The sequence below is a fragment of the Bufo bufo genome, chromosome 5 (assembly GCF_905171765.1).
Source record: "Bufo bufo chromosome 5, aBufBuf1.1, whole genome shotgun sequence".
In the NCBI taxonomy this organism is placed as follows: Eukaryota; Metazoa; Chordata; class Amphibia; order Anura; family Bufonidae; genus Bufo; species Bufo bufo.
Genome location: NC_053393.1, coordinates 268324754 through 268342410, shown reverse-complemented (window position 1 = coordinate 268342410; position 17657 = coordinate 268324754). Strand labels below are relative to the sequence as shown.

The 17657-nt window shown below is 39.0% G+C and overlaps 1 protein-coding gene across 2 annotated transcripts in view; it reads right to left on the bottom strand.

Annotated features, from left to right (window-relative positions):
- SLC9A3 (solute carrier family 9 member A3) overlaps positions 1-17657 on the bottom strand; it is a 481978-nt gene that overhangs the window by 47993 nt on the left and 416328 nt on the right. For both annotated transcript variants that reach the window (XM_040433112.1, XM_040433113.1), the window contains 2 exons: positions 14202-14331; positions 9077-9250 (listed from right to left, as the gene is read on the bottom strand). In XM_040433112.1, coding sequence (XP_040289046.1) covers positions 9077-9250; positions 14202-14331 — 304 coding nt within the window. The remainder of the gene's footprint in view (positions 1-9076; positions 9251-14201; positions 14332-17657) is intronic.

Genomic DNA, 17657 nt, shown 5'->3' with positions numbered 1-17657 from the left:
GTGTAAGTGTATTAGATTGGAGGAGACTTAGTGATTTTCCTGGTCACACAACCATTCATCATCAGCCATTTTATGGACAGGACCTCTGTGTGGATAGCACAAAATACTTGGCTAACAAGAGAGAATACCTTATGAAATGTAGAAGGTGCCACAGAATATCAACAAAGACTGTATTAGTAAGTGTCATATAATCATGTAACATACACATTGATCATGAGTAGCTGGAAAATGGTCAATCCCTTTAAGCCCTTAAGGACCAGGCCATTTTTCACCTTAAGGACCATGTGTCATTTTATGTGGTGATCACTTTAAAACGCTTTTACTTATCCAAGACATTCTGAGCCTGCTTTCTCTTCACATATTGTACTTCATGACAGTGGTAAATTTGAATCAAAATATTTCATATTTATTTATAAAAAAATACCAAATTTACCAAAAATTTTGAAAAATTCGCAACTTTCCAAATTTCAATTTCTCTGCTTTTAAAACAGATAGTGATGACTCATATAATAGTTATTACTTTAGATATCCCATATGTCTAATTCATGTTGGGATCATTTTGTGAATGCCATTTTATTTTTTGGGGACTTTAAAAAGCCTAGAAGTTTAGAAGCAAATCTTGAAAATTTTCAGAAAATTTCCAAAACACACTTTTTAAGGACCAGTTCAGATCTGAAGTCACTTTGTGAGGCTTACATAATAGAAAACACTAAAAAATGACACCATTTTAGAAACTACACCCCTCAAGGTATTAAAAACTGATTTTACAAACATTGTCAACCCTTTAGGTGAATTAATTCGAAAATGGATATGAAATTTCAAAATTTCACTTTTTTGCCAGATTTTCCATTTTAATCATTTTTTTCCCCCGCTAATAAAGCAAGGATTAAAATCCAAACTAAACTCAATATTTATTGTCCTGATTCTGTAGTTTACAGAAACACCCCATATGTGGTTGTAAACTGCTGTATGGCCACACGGCAGGGCGCAGAAGGAAAGGAACGCCATATGGTTTTTGGAAAGCAGATTTCACTGGGATAATTTTAAGGTGCCATGTCACATTTAAAGACCCCCTGATGCACCCCTAGAGTAGAAACTCCCAAAAAATTACCCCATTTTGGAAACTACGGGATAAGGTGGCAATTTTGTTGGTACTATTTTAGGGTGCATATGATTTTTGGTTGCTCTATATTACACTTTTTGTGAGGAGTAACAAAAAAGTTGCTGTTTTGGAACAGTTTATTTTTTGTTATTTACAAATGTTCATCTGACAGGTTAGATCATGAGCTATTTTTATAGAGCGGGTTGTTACGGACGTGACAATGCCAAATATGACAACTTTTTTAGGTTGTTTGTTTCAGTTTTACATAAACCATTTTTGAAAAAAAAAAATTTTTTGTGTCTGCATATTATGACAGCCATAGTTTATTTTTTAGGCGACTGTAGGGGCTAATTATTTTCTGTATGAGATGATGGTTTGATTGTTACTATTATAGGATGCATATGACTTTTTGATTGCTTAGTATTACACTTTTTGTGATGTAAGGTGACATAAAAATAGCTTTTTTGACACCGTTTTCCTTTTTTTTTTTACCGTATTCACCTGACGGGATAGATTATGTGATATTTTTATAGAGCGGGTCGTTACAGACGTGGCAATACCTAATATGTATACTTTTTTTAATTTATTTAAGTTTTACACAATAATAGCATTTTTTTAAGCACAAAAAAAATCATGTTTTAGTGTCTCCATATTCTGAGAGCCATATTTTTTTTTTTTTTTTTTTTTTGGGCAATTGTCTTAGGTAGTGGCTCATTTTTTGCAGGATGAGATAACGGTTTGATTGGTATGATTTTGGGGTGTTTATGACTTTTTGATCGCTTGGTATTACACTTTTCGTGATGTAAGGTGACAAAAAAGCCTTTTTTTACACCGTTTTATTTTTAATTTTTTACAGTGTTCACCTAAGGGGTTAGGTCATGTGATATTTGTATAATGACGGTTGTTACGAACGTGGCAATACCTAATATGTATACTGTTTTTAGTCATTTAAGTTTTACACAATAATATCTTTTTTGAAACAAACAAAAAAAATCATATTTTAGTATTTATTTTTTTACAGATTGTCTAAGATAGGGTATCATTTTTGCAGGATGATGTGATGGTTTGATTGGCACTATTTTGGGGTGTGTATGACTTTTTGATCGCTTGCTATTACACTTTTTGTGATGTAAGGTGGCAAAATGGCTTTTTGACACAATTTTTATTAGATTTTTTTTACGGTGTTCATCTAAGGGGTTAAATCAGGTAATATTTTAATAGAGCAGGTTGTTACAGACGCGGCGATACCTAATGCAGATGTAGCAACGCTACCGCTCCTATCACAATCGCGAAGAACGATAATGCAAGTAAAAAAAGAAACTAAAAAATCAGAACGCAATTTACCTCTGTAACCAGCAGATGGAGCATAGAACTATTACATTCTAAGATTTGAACATACCTACAGACATTTTACAATGACCACACTAGCACTTCAACTATTTTTAATTCTATCATTAATTTATTTTATAAACTATTAATCAAATTTTATCGTTTTTATTTATCCTACTATTTATTGTTCTCAAAGGGAAAAAAAAAATATATAACAAAGGGCGTAGTGCATCTCCTTTCTTCCATCACAGCTTGAGATCAATAGATGGACAATGTTGGGGGTTGGTTGTGTTAGTCACAACTGGTGTGAGATACATTTCTGTTGAATACAATACTGACAAAGAGACACACGTGCCTATAATTGTGTATAAATAACAGACAAACACAAAGGACAAACAAATAGTTTTTTTTGTCTCTACCTAATATTAACCGCTTCACGTCCGCCCATAGACTATAAACGTCCTATGGGTGGACGTCTATTTCTGACAGCACGTTTTAAAACGTCCTGTCAGAAATAGCAGCTGCACGCTAATCGTGCAGCTGCTGATCGGGTTGCCCGCTGTCAGTGACAGCAGGGCAACCCTAAGACAAGGCAGGGACAGTGCCCAGGTGTCCCTGCCTTCACGATCGCTGCAGACACAGCGCTCACCGAGCGCTGTGTCTGCAGAGCAGGAAGCGCTGTGCGCTTCCTGCTCCGGCCCGGCGGTCATGTGACCGCCGTGACCGGAGTATGCAGGAGCTGTGTGAGGTCTCTCAGAGACCTCGATCAGCCCTGCTCTGAGGCTGTACAGAAATCAACTGTGAAAAAAAAAAGAAAAAGTGAAGCAAATGTCCCCCAGAGGTCTTGTATGACCTTATGGGGGACGAAAAGTGTAAAAAAAAATAAAAAAAAATAAAAGGGTTGAAAAAATAAAATTAAATAAAGTTTCACATGTAAAAAAAAAAAAAAGTTCCCAAGTTAGGAATAAAAAAAAAAATTAAAAATAGAAAAAATAAAATAGACATATTTGGTATTGCCGCGTCCGTAAAAACCAGCTCTATAAAAATATCACATGACCTAACCCCTCGGGTGAACACCGTAAAAAAAAAAAAAAAAAAAACACTGTCAAAACAAGCAATTTTTGTCACCTTGCATCACAAAAGGTGCAACACCAAGTGATCAAAAACGCGTATGTCCCACAAAATAGTACCAATAAAACAGTCACCTCATCCCGCAAAAAATGAGCCCCTACATAAGAAAATCTCTCAAAAAATAAAAAAACTATAGCTCTCAGAACATGGACACATTAAAACATAATTTTTTTGTTTCAAAAATGCTATTGTGTAAAACTTTAATAAATGAGAAAAAGTATACATATTAGGTATCGCCACGTCCGTAACGATCTGCTCTATAAAAATGTCACTTGACTGAACCCCTCAGGTGAACGCTGTAAAAATAAATAAATAGAAACTGTGCTAAAACAACCAATTTTTTGGTCACCTTGCCCCATAAAGTGTTATAATGAATGATCAAAAAATCATATGTACCCAAAAATAGTACTAATAAAACTGGCACCTTATCCCCTAGTTTCCAAAATGGGGTCACTTCTTGGGAGTTTCTACTGTAAGGGTGCATCAGGGGGCTTCAAATGGGACATGGCATCTAAAAACCATGTGGAGTTCCTTTTCTTCTGTGCCCTGCCGTGTGCCCATACAGCAGTTTATGACCACATGTGGGGTGTTTCTGTAAACCGCAGAATCTGGGTAATAAATATTGAGTTTTGTTTGGCTGTTAACCATCGATGTGTTAAAGAAAAAAATTGATTAAAATGGAAAATCTGCCCAAAAAGTGAAATTTAAAAATTTGATCTCCATTTTCCTTTAATTCTTGTGGAACGCCTAAAGGCGGTTTTGAATACCTTGAGGGGTGTAGTTTCTACAATGGGGTCATTTATGGGGGTATCCACTATGTAGGCCCCACAAAGTGACTTCAGACCTGAACTGGTCCTTATAAAGTGGGTTTTGGCAATTTTCTTATAAATTTGAAGAATTGCTTCTAAACTTCTAAGCCTTCTAACGTCCTAAAAAAATAAAATGACATTTCCAAAATGATGCCAACATAAAGTAGACATATGGGGAATGTTAAATAATAAATATTTTATGAGGTATCACTTTCTGTTTTAAAAGCAGAGAAATTGAAATTTACAAAATTGCGAATTTTTCAAATTTTGGGGTAAATTTGGGATTTTTTCATAAATAAAGGTGAAATATTTTGACTCAAATTTATGACTATCATGAAGTACAATGTGTCACGAGAAAACAATCTCTGAATGACTTGGATAAATAAAGGCGTTCCAAAGTTATTACCACATAAAGTGAGATATGTCAGTTTTGCAAAATTTGGCCTGGTCAGGAAGGGGGCAAATGGCCCAGATGGGAAGTGGTTAATAAGCACTTATTATATAGTTCCCTTCCTACCATTTATAACTTCTTATTACCAAAATTACAATAGACAACACAAAACAGTTATTTTTTTAACTGAAGGCTATATGCCATAAGCAAGGTATCTGCAAGCCAATGTCCTATCTGTGAGACAGGTACCATCAGCATACTTCACAGTGGCAGCCTGAGACATATTACACTTGCTCTCTATCCAAAAGGAGAGTGCCAGTAAGTCTCAATATTGGTTTACTTCGGATTTCTAGGGAGTCCTGTGCACCTGTCATTACCATTAGGGTGAAAACAATTGTAATTTATTTTAATTTTTTACGCTAGATAACTCCTCTTTCACTGCTTAAGAGGGCTGCATAAAAATGTTCTGTTTTCTAATTGTCCGAACTACAAGTCAATTCAAATAACCTTTCTATAATGTTTTGTCAAGTAAGCTCATTTGCATAAATATGGCCAAGATATTGCAAACAGTGTTTCAGCTGTCCAATAGATGGCGCTGTTCATGAGGAAAATGATAATAGTCTGCAGACTGTAGGACATAAGACTATGTATCCAATAGATGGCGCTGTTCATGAGGAAAATGATAATAGTCTGCAGACTGTAGGACAGGACATAAGACTATGTATCCAATAGATGGCACTGTTCATGATGGAAAGTAGGCTAATCACATGTGCTATGTCTTTCATATTTATGCAAATTAGTTTACATAACAAAACAGTATAGATGGGTTATTAAATATATATTAGAACAATTAGAAACCCGTAAATTTTTATGCAGCCTTCATAAGCAGTTAGAGAAGAATTAGCTAGCAATAAATAAATAAATAAATAAAAATAAAAACTAATTATAATTTTGTCACCCTAATGATAAAGATTTAGGTGCATGGTCCCCCAAGCTATCCAAGAGCTCTCAGGCAACATTAAGACTTACTGACTCTCAGTTAGATGAGAGATGGTTTTAAATGTCTCATAGTGCACCAGGCTGCCATTGTAAGGTATCCCGGTTACCTGTTTTATGAATAGGTGCTGGCTTGCATTATACCCGGCTTTTGGCATATAGCCTGTGTGTTTATTTGTTCTGTGTTATAAATAATGTTTTGAAATAATAAAAATTATATAATAATAAAAAAATATATATAACTATTTAAAAATTAAGCTTAAAAAATTCTTTAAGCTATAACTTAATGTGTTAAAAAGAGGTACCGTAGATATAATTTAGTTAAAACAGTTACTGTGGTTTTAATTAGGATTGGTTAATGCTGCCATCTACTGGCTTTGTTATGAATTGCAGGTTAGTATCGCGATTCGTTGCTTTCGTTATGCGAAAAAAGGGGTTGCTAATGTTGCTACATCTGTATGTATACTTTTTTATTTAGGTTTTATACACTAATAGAATTTTTGAAACAAAAAAAAATTATGTTTTAGTGTCTCAAAAGTTTGAGAGCCATAGTTTTTTTTATTTTTGGGCGATTGTCTTAGGTAGGGTATCATTTTTGCTGGATGAGATGACGGTTTGATTGGTACAATTTTAGGGTGCATATGACGTTTTGATTGCTTGCTATTACACTTTTTGTGATGTAAGGTGACCAAAAATTGCTTTGACACGTTTTTTTTTAGTTTTTTTTTTACAGTGTTCATCTGAGGGGTTAGGTTATGTGATATTTTTATAGAGCATGTTGTTACAGAAGCGGTGATTTTTTAACGTTTAACAAAATAAAAGCATTTTCGAAACAAAAGTAAATCATGTTTTAGTGTCTCCTTAAACTGAGAGCCATAGTTTTTTTATTTTTTGGGCGATTTTCCTATGTAGGGGCTCATTTTTTGTGGGATGAGGTGATTGGTACTATTTTGGGGGCATACGCCTTTTTGATCGCTTGGTGTTGCACTTTTAGTGATGTAAGGTGACAAAAATAGCCTTTTTTGACACAGTTTTTATTTACTTTTTTATGATGTCTATCGGACAGGGTGGATCATGTGATATATTTATAGAGCCGGTTATTACAGAGGCGGCGATACCTAATATGTATGTTTTATTTATTTCAATTTTTTATTGTAAAATCAGGGGAAAGGAGAGGTTTTTTTTCTTTTTTAACTTGAAACTTTTTTTTTTTATTTCTATTTTACTCTGGGGCTTCAACTTTTGGGGGTCTGATCCCCTCTGCAAAACTTGAAATGCATTGCCTGTTAGTGGATTACACAGAGTAAGGCCTCCTGCACTTGGCCGTTTTTTTCCCCGTTTACTGGCCGTTTTTTGCGTTCGGTATACGGTCCATATACGGAACCATTCATTTCAATGGTTCCGCAAAAAAAATGGAATGTACTCCGTATGCATTCCGGATTTCCGTTTTTCCGTTCTAACATAGAACATGTCCTATTATTGCCCGCAAATCACGTTCCGTGGCTCCATTCAAGTCAATGGGTCCGCAAAAAAAAACGGAACACATACGGAAATGCATCTGTATGTCTTCCGTTTCCGTTCCGTTTTTTGCTGAACCATCTATTGAAAATGTTATTCCCAGCCCAATTTTATCTATGTAATTACTGTATACTGTATATGCCATACGGAAAAAACGGAACGGAAAAACGGAACAGAAACGGAAACACAACGGAAACAAAAAACGGAACAACGGATCAGTGAAAAACGAACCGCAAAACACTGAAAAAGCCATACGGTCGTGTGCAATAGGCCTAATACACTAAAAGGTTGCCTAGGAGACCCAGCCTGAGGCTGGTTCTCCTGGGCACCCGTAGAAGGCAGGTACCCATGCAGTGCAAGGCATTGGGCAACCTCTGCACGGCATCGGGCTGCCTTGTTACACATCGGGTCCCCGCCACAGCAGCGCTGGGACCCGATGCGCTTCTTTACCCCCCGCAAACCACTTCTATGTCGCTGTAAACAGCGATGTCGGCGGATACAGCAGGGGCCCGGCTACCAGGGACTGCCAGACCCCTGAAGTGATCGGGCGGGCGCAGCTCCTGCACCCGCCCGATCAGCCTGCCGTGCCTTTACAGCGGAATGCGTTCTGGCACAGCATTCCCCGCCGTACATGCACGGCATTTTGCGTTAAGGGGCTAATTATTCGGATCTCCTAATTAAATTGATTATAAATTTTACTAAAAGGTAGAGCTCACAGCCTGGGAGTTTTTTTCTCCCAGGCTGTGAGCTCTGCGATGCGATTGGCCAGCGCTACAGCCTAGGAGAAGGAGACGCCCAGCAGAACAAGGGCAGACTCTGCCTACTATAACCAAGTCCCCGAACATACCGGAGGACATAACGGGAGAACGGAGTGGTGCCCAGGGATAATAGTAAGTGCAGTGAGATCCCTGGGTGCCGCTGTACAGATCATGATACTTAGTTCACAATGTCAGGATCGGTGAAAGGTCCTCTTTAAAGAGGACTTTTAACCTCGCCTGACATTAAAGTTTTAGCTAATTCTTGCATTGCCTATGTAATAACAATTCTGGGGCATCTATTCTTTTGACTCTATATTGTGCAATTCCTTTATTATTACTTCTAAAAGTTGTGAATGAATTGTCTGCAGTTTGTAGTGAAGGTCCAGCTGGGTAATACCAGTTGGAGATGTGTCCCTGCATAGTCTGACATTAACCAATCAGTGCAGGATCCTGGTCTACTAAATTTCCCCTTCTGCCCCTTTTATACAAGGGTCAGACAATTATCCCAGACACTGTGGTGGCAAGATCCATGGTGACTGCCACACCTATTTACAATAGAGTTTTGACAATCTATAGCACAACTATATCAGTTTATTGTAAATCTACCCTAGTTGCTTAGAAACCGAAGATCCAGACAACATTAAGCATATCATCCTTTATTGTTACATTCCTACCTATAAGGCCACAGAGTCATGCACATAGCCATTGCTCGGCCGTGGCCGTATTGCGGCCCGCAAACAGTCTTCAATATGCGGGCACCGGCCGTGTGCTCCCCGCATCACAGATGCGGACCCATTCACTTGAACATGTTCTATTTTTTTTTGCAGTGCGGACGGATCACGGACCCATTCAAGTTGAATGGGTCTCGATCTGCCCCGGCCGCCGAACCGACGTTGCCCGTGTATTGGGGACCGCAAATTGCGGTCTCCAATGCACGGAACGGCCGCACAACGGCCATGTGCGTGAGGCCCAAAGCATTTCTGTCCTCCATTTTTCTTTCATAGTATGTATTTCTGTTTTTACACATAAAATGTTTACTTACTCTTTGTCCTCTGTCTCTTTTGTAATTCTTGTTTATATGCTTTGTTTGTTTGCGACCAAATTTAGTTGATTTAAAGGACTCAAGGCGCTTCTTCATTGTTCTCTGAAATATCTCCTTTGTTTCCATCTCATTTTCATCTATTGTAACTTCATGACGACTATATAGGTGTTTTTGCTGCCATAAACATATACAAATTAATGAGAAAAAGCAGACACATGTAAAGTTATGTTTTATATTTTGTCAAACAGTATATAAAGATAGATTTTTGTTTAAACCATTTATATGTTTAAAGCGCTTAAAGGTTTATACACATGTGGCAGATATGCTGCAATATTTTGTACCACAGAAATGAAGATGTAAAATCCACAGTGATTTACAGTAGCAGCAAAGTGGATGAAATTTTACAAAATGCTGAGGAAATTTACCTGTGATGCAGGTTTTAAATCAGCAGGGGATTTCCTCCTTAACAATAGATGGGGTGAAATCAATGCCAATTCTGCAACAAAACTGCAACAAATCTGCCTTTAATATGTCGATGTTTTGCCATGAATAAGGGCTCATGCACACGAACGTATTTTCTTTCCGCTTCCGTTCCGGGTTTTTTGCGGACCGTATGCGGAACCATTCACTTCAATGGGGCTGTAGAAAATACAGAAGTTACTCCGTGTGCATTCCATTTCCGCTTGTCCGCATGGCCGTTCCGCATAAAAGTATTGCATGTCCTATTATTGTCCGTAAATCACGGTCTGAGGCCCCATTCAAGTCAATGGGTCCGCAAAAAAAAAAAAAAAAAAAAGAACGCACATGGAACACATCCGTATGACATCTGTATTTTGCAGATCCATACTGTAGAAATGCTATACCCAGCCCATATTGCTCATGTGTTTGGTGATTAATGAGTTCCGCAAAAAACAAATCAAATACGGAAAACATACGGATATGTTTTGTGCAATAACGGAACGGAAGAGGACTTTGCATATTGTGTCCCCACCTAACCATCCAAACCCCATACAAACAGCACCTGTGTAAAGGTGCATTAAATTTTCCACATTGTCATTAACAATGAAGACTGACTATACAGTGATATCTTCATTGTTATATGAAAGGCAGCTGCTGGCTTAATGGCCGCTCGGTTCTTCACTGCAGCATGGCCGCAACCGGCCCACAGCACAGACGGTTCGCATGGCCGTACCCTAGTGGCCTCGGTATACCTGATTCATAGCGATTCATGATTAATTAATTCAGAACAAAATTAATTCCTTTGCGAACTTTGGCGAAGTTGACAAACTGAATTTTTCAAAACTTCACTCATTTCTATTGGCCATATGCCTTAGATAGCTGTTAGCTAATAGTGTTGAACGCGAATATTCTAATCACAAATTTTTATCGCAAATATTGGCACTTCGAGAATTCGCAAAGATCTAGAATATATTGCTACATCTTCGTAATAGCGAATATTCTAGATTTTTTTTATCACTAGATAAACCTATAATCTTTTCTCACTTATTGTATATAGCTACTCTTAATCCCTATTATGCTATCTATCATCTATACCTATTTTGTTTTATAGTTATTATTTTACCTATCAATTAATTTTTATTATAAGTATTTTACTACCTATCACTAACTTCTTTTTATAGATGACATATTATTTTTTTTTTTTTTTAAAAATCATTACCTACAACTCACAATAAACAACATATAACAGACAATCACACAAAGGCTGTATGCCAAAAGCCAGGTATGTGCAAGCCAACAACCTATCCATGAGACAGGTACAGTCAGCATACCTTACAATGGCAGCCTTGTGCACTATGAAACATACAAGACCAGCTCTCTATCCAAAAGGAGAAAGCCAGCAAGCCTCAAAGTTGCTTGATTTGAGTTGGATGGCTTGGGGGACCTGCGCACCTACATCATTATCATTAGGGTGACAAAAATTGTAAATTTTGTTTTTGGATGCCAGCTAACGTTTCTCTCACTGCTTAGGAGGGCTGCATAGAAATGTTCTGTTTTCTAATTGTCCTAACATTATATTCAATAACCTTTCTAAGACATGCAAATAGTGTTTCAGATGAAAAACAAGGCAGATTCTGCTAATTTGCATGTCTTTTCCATATGCCCAAGTTTAAGCTAATGAGTTTACATGACAAAACAGTGTAGAAAGGTTATTGAATATAATGTTAGAACAATTAGAAAACTGAAGGTTGCATACCTTGACCTGATGAAGGGGACCTTTTGATCCCCGAAATGCATTGTCTCCCATTTTTATTTTTATTTCTAATTGTATATCATTTTATTTTATGTACAGTATTTATAACTGAGAAAATAAAAGAAGAAGATTCTCCTATGCCGGTTGGTATGGTTCCTTGCTCCATTACTCCTAGAGGCTCATTTGTATATATTAAAACATTATTTTTCTCAGCAATGCGAGCACAAATGAATATGGGAACAACACATATGCCTTCAGCTGCCAAGTGCCCATGCAACAGGTAAGCAACTTTTATAGCTAGAAATCTGCTGACAGATGCTCTTTAAGGATAGATTGATTGTTTTTGCTACAAAGAACAATTGATCAGAAATTGCTCCATTCAAGTTATACACTAGCATTTTTTTCTTTTAATTGTTACTTCTTGGGTTTTCAGAATGGTTTCAAAATGTAGTGTCTTTTTTGTTTCTAAAAGAAAAGTGTTTGGAAACTAAATTACAGCTGGTGTTAAAAGAAATGAATATGGTCCCACTGCTGGATTTTTTTTTTTCTATTTTGGGGTCATGGTTACGGCAACTTATGAGTCGCACTGCAAATCCATTCAGCTCAATGACTGCCCTGCAACACAGCAATCTTTGGTCGAGTGGCACCAGCCACGCCCCCTTGTGAAGGAGCCCAGCACCGCCTGCATCCTCCGAATCTCCTCCTTTCTTCACAGTTAGATTGCCGTAATCTCGCAATGCGCGAGCTCCCGCATGCGCAGTCTGGTATAGTGGTCCTTCCCTGTGCTGGCATCAGCCTCAGGTAAGGAACTGCAGATGCGCGAGCTCGCACATCGCGAGATTACGGCAATCTAACTGTGCAGAAAGGACAAGATTCGGAGGATGCAGGCGGCGCTGGGCTCCTTCACAGGGGGGCGTGGCTGGGCACCAAGAAGGTTAGTACAGCCCCTTGGGCACCTTACAAGGATCATTTACATATCTCTAAAATCATTTTTTAAACAAAATAAAAGGACACAGCCCTATAGGACAGGTATATTGCAGACATGCTAGCGGCGATCTAGCCGTGCATGTCCGCATCTCTATAACCTAAAACGAGGTGACAGAATCCCTTTAATATGGGCACACATGTCTGGCTAGCACTTTAATAATTTATACGTTTTCCAGATAACACTATTGGATGTCTCTACTTTGGCAGCAACGATACTATGGTCACTAATTTGTGATTGGAAAAACTGTATGAGCATTGATACAGTATGTAGCAGGCATTGTTGTTATTATAATAGACTCCAAACCCCAGCTTCAAATGTATTACAGTTTAGAGAATCCACATCTTCAGTATATGACTATAACACAAGGCTGGTTTAAAGGGAGTCTGTCACCAGGATATTCACAGGTAAGGCCCCTTTCACACGAGCGAGTTTTCGGCGTGGGTGCAATGCGTGGCGTGAATGCATTGCACCCGCACTGAATCCAGACCCATTCATTTCTATGGGGCTGTGCACACGAGCGGTGATTTTCACGCATCACTTGTGCGTTGCGTGAAAATCGCAGCATGTTCTATATTCTGCATTTTTCACGCAACGCAGACCCCATAGAAGTGAATGGGGCTGCCTGAAAATCGCAAGCATCCGCAAGCAAGTGCGGATGCGGTGCGATTTTCACGCATGGTTGCTAGGAGACGATCGGGATGGAGACCCGATCATTATTATTTTTCCTTATAACATGGTTATAAAGGAAAATAATAGCATTCTTAATACAGAATGCATAGTACAGTAGGGCTGGAGGGATTAAAAAAAAATAAAAAAAATTATATAACTCACCTTAATCCACTTGATCGCGCAGCCCGGCTTCTCTTCTGTCTTCTTCTTTGCTGTGCACAGGAAAAGGAACTTTAATGACGTCACTGTGCTCATCACATGGTCCGTCACACGATCCACCACCATGGTAAAAGATCATGTGATGGACCATGTGATGAGCGCAGTGACGTCATCAAAGGTCCTATTCCTGTGCACAGCAAAGAAGAAGACAGAAGAGAAGCCGGGCTGCGCGATCAAGTGGATTAAGGTGAGTTATATAATTTTTTTTATTTTTGTTAACCCCTCCAGCCCTATTGTACTATGCATTCTGTATTAAGAATGCTATTATTTTCCCTTATAACCATGTTATAAGGAAAAATAATAAAATCTACACAACACCTAACCCAAACCCGAACTTCTGTGAAGAAGTCCGGGTTCGGGTCTGGGTACCAAACATGCCAATTTTTCTCACGTGCGTGCAAAACGCATTACAATGTTTTGCACCCGAGCGGAAAGACGCAAACATGGAATGCAATCGCAGTCAAAACTGACTTGTTTTAGTGTCAAAATCGCACCATTTTCCCTAAACGCACCCTGAACGCATCCGGCCCCAATCCGCAACGCCCGAGTGAAAGGGGCCTAAACCAAACACAATGCCTAGCAGGGCTATTGTGGCTGAATTTATGTCATCCTCCCCTTAGTGATCCATTTAGGAAAAAAAGTACTTTCTCCTTCCGGACAGGGCCGATTGAGATGACAGTGCAGAATTCTGGCTTTGTCAATCAAGAAAAAAATAGAGGGGCTGGCAGAGGAAGGAGGAGCAAGGTTGCACAGAGTGGCTTGGTCCACCCTTGGTGCACTTAACTACTCATTAGCATATTAAGTAAAAGTACTTTTTCTCCAAAATGATCGAATTGTGCAGGGTTTGACAGTGAATTTACTGGTGACAGCCTCCATTAAATGGTGTTTCATGGTATTCAGATGTGGGATTTACATCTGGAAAACAAAACTGTTTCTCTTTCCCAATGTGTAATAGAAATTTCACTTTTTGACATAGGCAGCATTAGTATCAATTTCACTACATAATAAAAATATATTGACCAACCTATTAAACTTACCTGTCGCCTTGGTTTATACAGATATTGCTGCAAAGTATGGTGACTTAATATATCTTCTAAATCTCTTACACTTTTCCGCCGCTGCTCCAGAGCCTGCATGTCTAGGCAAACTGCACTAACATTTTCTCTTCTGAAACACAAAATATGCAAACATATAAAGTTGTGCAAAACACTTTTATGTCCTTTTAATAATTCAATAAATGTAACTTTTAGCCCTAGGCTAAAGGGAGACTTTTTGTATTGCAGCTAACTGATATTAACCAATTCCTTAGGACTACAGCTGTAACTTGGTAGGTACAATCAGTAGTACTATAAAAGAGCTCCATGTAGTCTCAGTCTTAGGCCGGGTTCACACGAACGTTTGTGACCCGTGCCTGTGCAGCGGCCCGCAAATAGCGGGCTGTAATGCACGATCGCCGGCCGTAGGTCAGCCGCATCGGATCGCGGACCCATTCACTTTAATGGGTCCGCGATCCGCCCGTTCCGCTAAAAGATAGGACTTGTTCTATCTTTTAGCGGAACGGAAGTACGGGACGTAACCCCACGGAGGCACTCCGTAGTGCTTCCGAGGGGTCCCGTCCCGTGCGGCCGTTCCGCGATTCCGGATTAGCGGACCCATTGAAGTGAATGGGTCCGCATCCGTGATGCGGAATTCACACGGAACTGTGGCCGTGTATTGCGGCCCGCGATTTACGGGCCGCAATACGGCCACAGATCACACACGTTCGTGTGAACTTAGCCTTAGGGCTCGTTCACACAAATGTTTTTTGCATTCCGTATACAGGCCGTTTTTTGAGTTCCGTATACGGAACCATTCATTTCAATAGTTCTGGGGGGAAAAAAAATTAATGTACTCCGTATGCATTCTGTTTCTGTATTTCCGTTTTTCCGTTACTTTCAATGATAGAACATGTCCTATTATTGCCCGCAAATCACATTCCGTGGCTCCATTCAAGTCAATGGGTCCGCAAAAAAAATGGAACACATACGGAATGTACTCCGTATGTCTTCTGTATCCATTCCGTCTTTGCGGAACCATCTATTGAAAATGTTATGCCCAGCCCACATTTTTCTATGTAATTACTGTATACTTTATATGCCATACGGAAAAACGGAATGGAACCGGAAACACTACTGAAACAAAAAACGGAAAAACCGATCCGTTAAAAAAAGGCCCGCGAAACACTGAAAAAGCCATACGGTCGTGTGAACAAGCCCTCAGGCCTCTTTCACACGAACATAAGGGTTCCGTGCCCGTTCTGTGGGCCGCATACGGCGGTTCCGCAATATAATTGTAATGGACCGTTCAGCACACAAGAGGTTAAAAACCGTTTAGGCGATATTCCCCTTTCCAATGCACAGGCAGCTACTGCAAACACCAGTCTGCCAAACTGCAAACTACACGAACACTGAAAACCGCGGAACAGGAAAAGCATACAATCGGCTTACACTCCTGGCCATCAGCATACAATCCAATTCACCCAAGATCGAGACGACACTTCGCTTGAGGGTTAAGCAGAACTGACTGTACTGGCACGTACAGCCTCTTTTATTCACAATCCACAAACATAGTACTGCCCACAGGGTTTTGAAATACAACCAATCAATATATTACAACACATACAATGTAAGTACAGCAGCAAATCGGACACAATGGGACAATGGCACAATGGGACAATAGAAACACCCAGCATATTCCTCCCCTCTGTCTAGGAGATAATAGAGTCAATTTCTGTATCTACACAACTATCTCCTAAGCTGAAAAGTTACACTTCTTATAAATTGTTACAACTTTGTGAGTTTACATTGTACATACATATAACTTATATCAATTTAACCAGTATAACTTGGGGACAAACCTATCCAAAATTCACTTGAATAGGTTTAGGGGTTTAAAAGTTAGTAAAAGTATCTTAAAGGGCCGTAATCCTGGGGCAGGAGGCGGGCAAACAGCCCCCTCCAAAAAACCGTGGCGAAGTGGCTTTCGCCACATATGGGTCACCAGCAGTGTGCATTCCGCATGACGGATGCAAACCCATTCACTTGAATGGGTCCGCAAATCCGGTGCGGAATGGAAGCATGGAACAGAACCCCGTGGAAGCACTACGGAGTGTTTCTGTGGTGTTCCGTTCCGTGCTTCCGTTCCGCAAAAAGATAGAACTTGTTCTATCTTTTTGCAGAACGGACGGATCGCGGACTCCATTCAAGTGAATGGGTCTGGGATCTGCATGCGGCTTCCCCAAGATCGGTCCGCAGCACGGGCATGGAGCCCTTACGTTCGTGGACAACAGGCCTTAAATGGAGTTGTCTGAGATCAGAAAAATCTAGCCTTCTGAAAACAGCTGATCAGTGGGGTTCCTGGGTAAAAAAGAATCCAGTAAAACCCTTTTAACCACTTCCAGACGGGGCCATTTGCCCCCTTCCTGACCAGGCCTAATTTTGCAAATCTGACATATGTCACTTTATGTGGTAATAACTTTGGAACGCTTTTACTTATCCAAGCCATTCATAGACTGTTTTCTCGTGACACATTGTACATCATGTAAATGGTAAATTTTAGTCAAAATAGTTCATCTTTATTTATAAAAAAAAATCCAAAATTTAACGTAAATTAGAAAAAATTCAGTTTTTTAAATTTGAATATCTGCTTTTAAGACAGATTGTAATACCTTATAAAATACCTATTAATTAACATTCACCATATGTCTACTTTATGTTGGCATCATTTTGGTAATGAAATTAATTTTTTTTTAGGATGTTAGAAGGTTTAGAATTTTAGAAGCAATGTTTGGTATTTTTAAGAAAATTTCCCAAATCAATTTTTTCAAGGACCAGTTCAGTTCTGAAGTCATTTTGAGGAGCTTACATAATAGAAACCACACAGAAATACCCCATTTTAGAAACTACACCCATCAAACTATTCAAAACTGGCTTTAGAAATGTTGTTAACCCTTTAAGTACCGGTAATCTGCAGGAATAAAAGCAAAATAGAGGTGAAATTTCTAAATTTCTATTTATTTTGCAGATTACCATTTTTATAATTTTCTGCAGCACATCAGGGGTTAACAGCAAAACAAACCTCAATATTTATTACCCTGATTCTGCCGTTTACAGAAGCATCCCATATGTGGTCGTAAACTGGTGTATGGGCACACGGCAGGGCTCAGAAAGCGCGATATGATTTTTGGAGGGCATATTTTGCTGTAATGGTCTTAGAGTGCCATGTTGCATTTGAAGAGACCCTGAGGTACCACACAGTGAAAACCCCCCAAGAAGTGACCACATTTTGTAAACGACACCACCCAATGAATTTTTAATGGGTGTAGCAAGCACTTTGACACAATAGGCGTTTCATAGAATTTATAACCCTTGGCGGTGAAAATGAAAAATATATTATTTTTTTTACAAGAAAATGGTGCTTTAGGCCCAAACTTTTTTTTCCACAAAAGATAACAG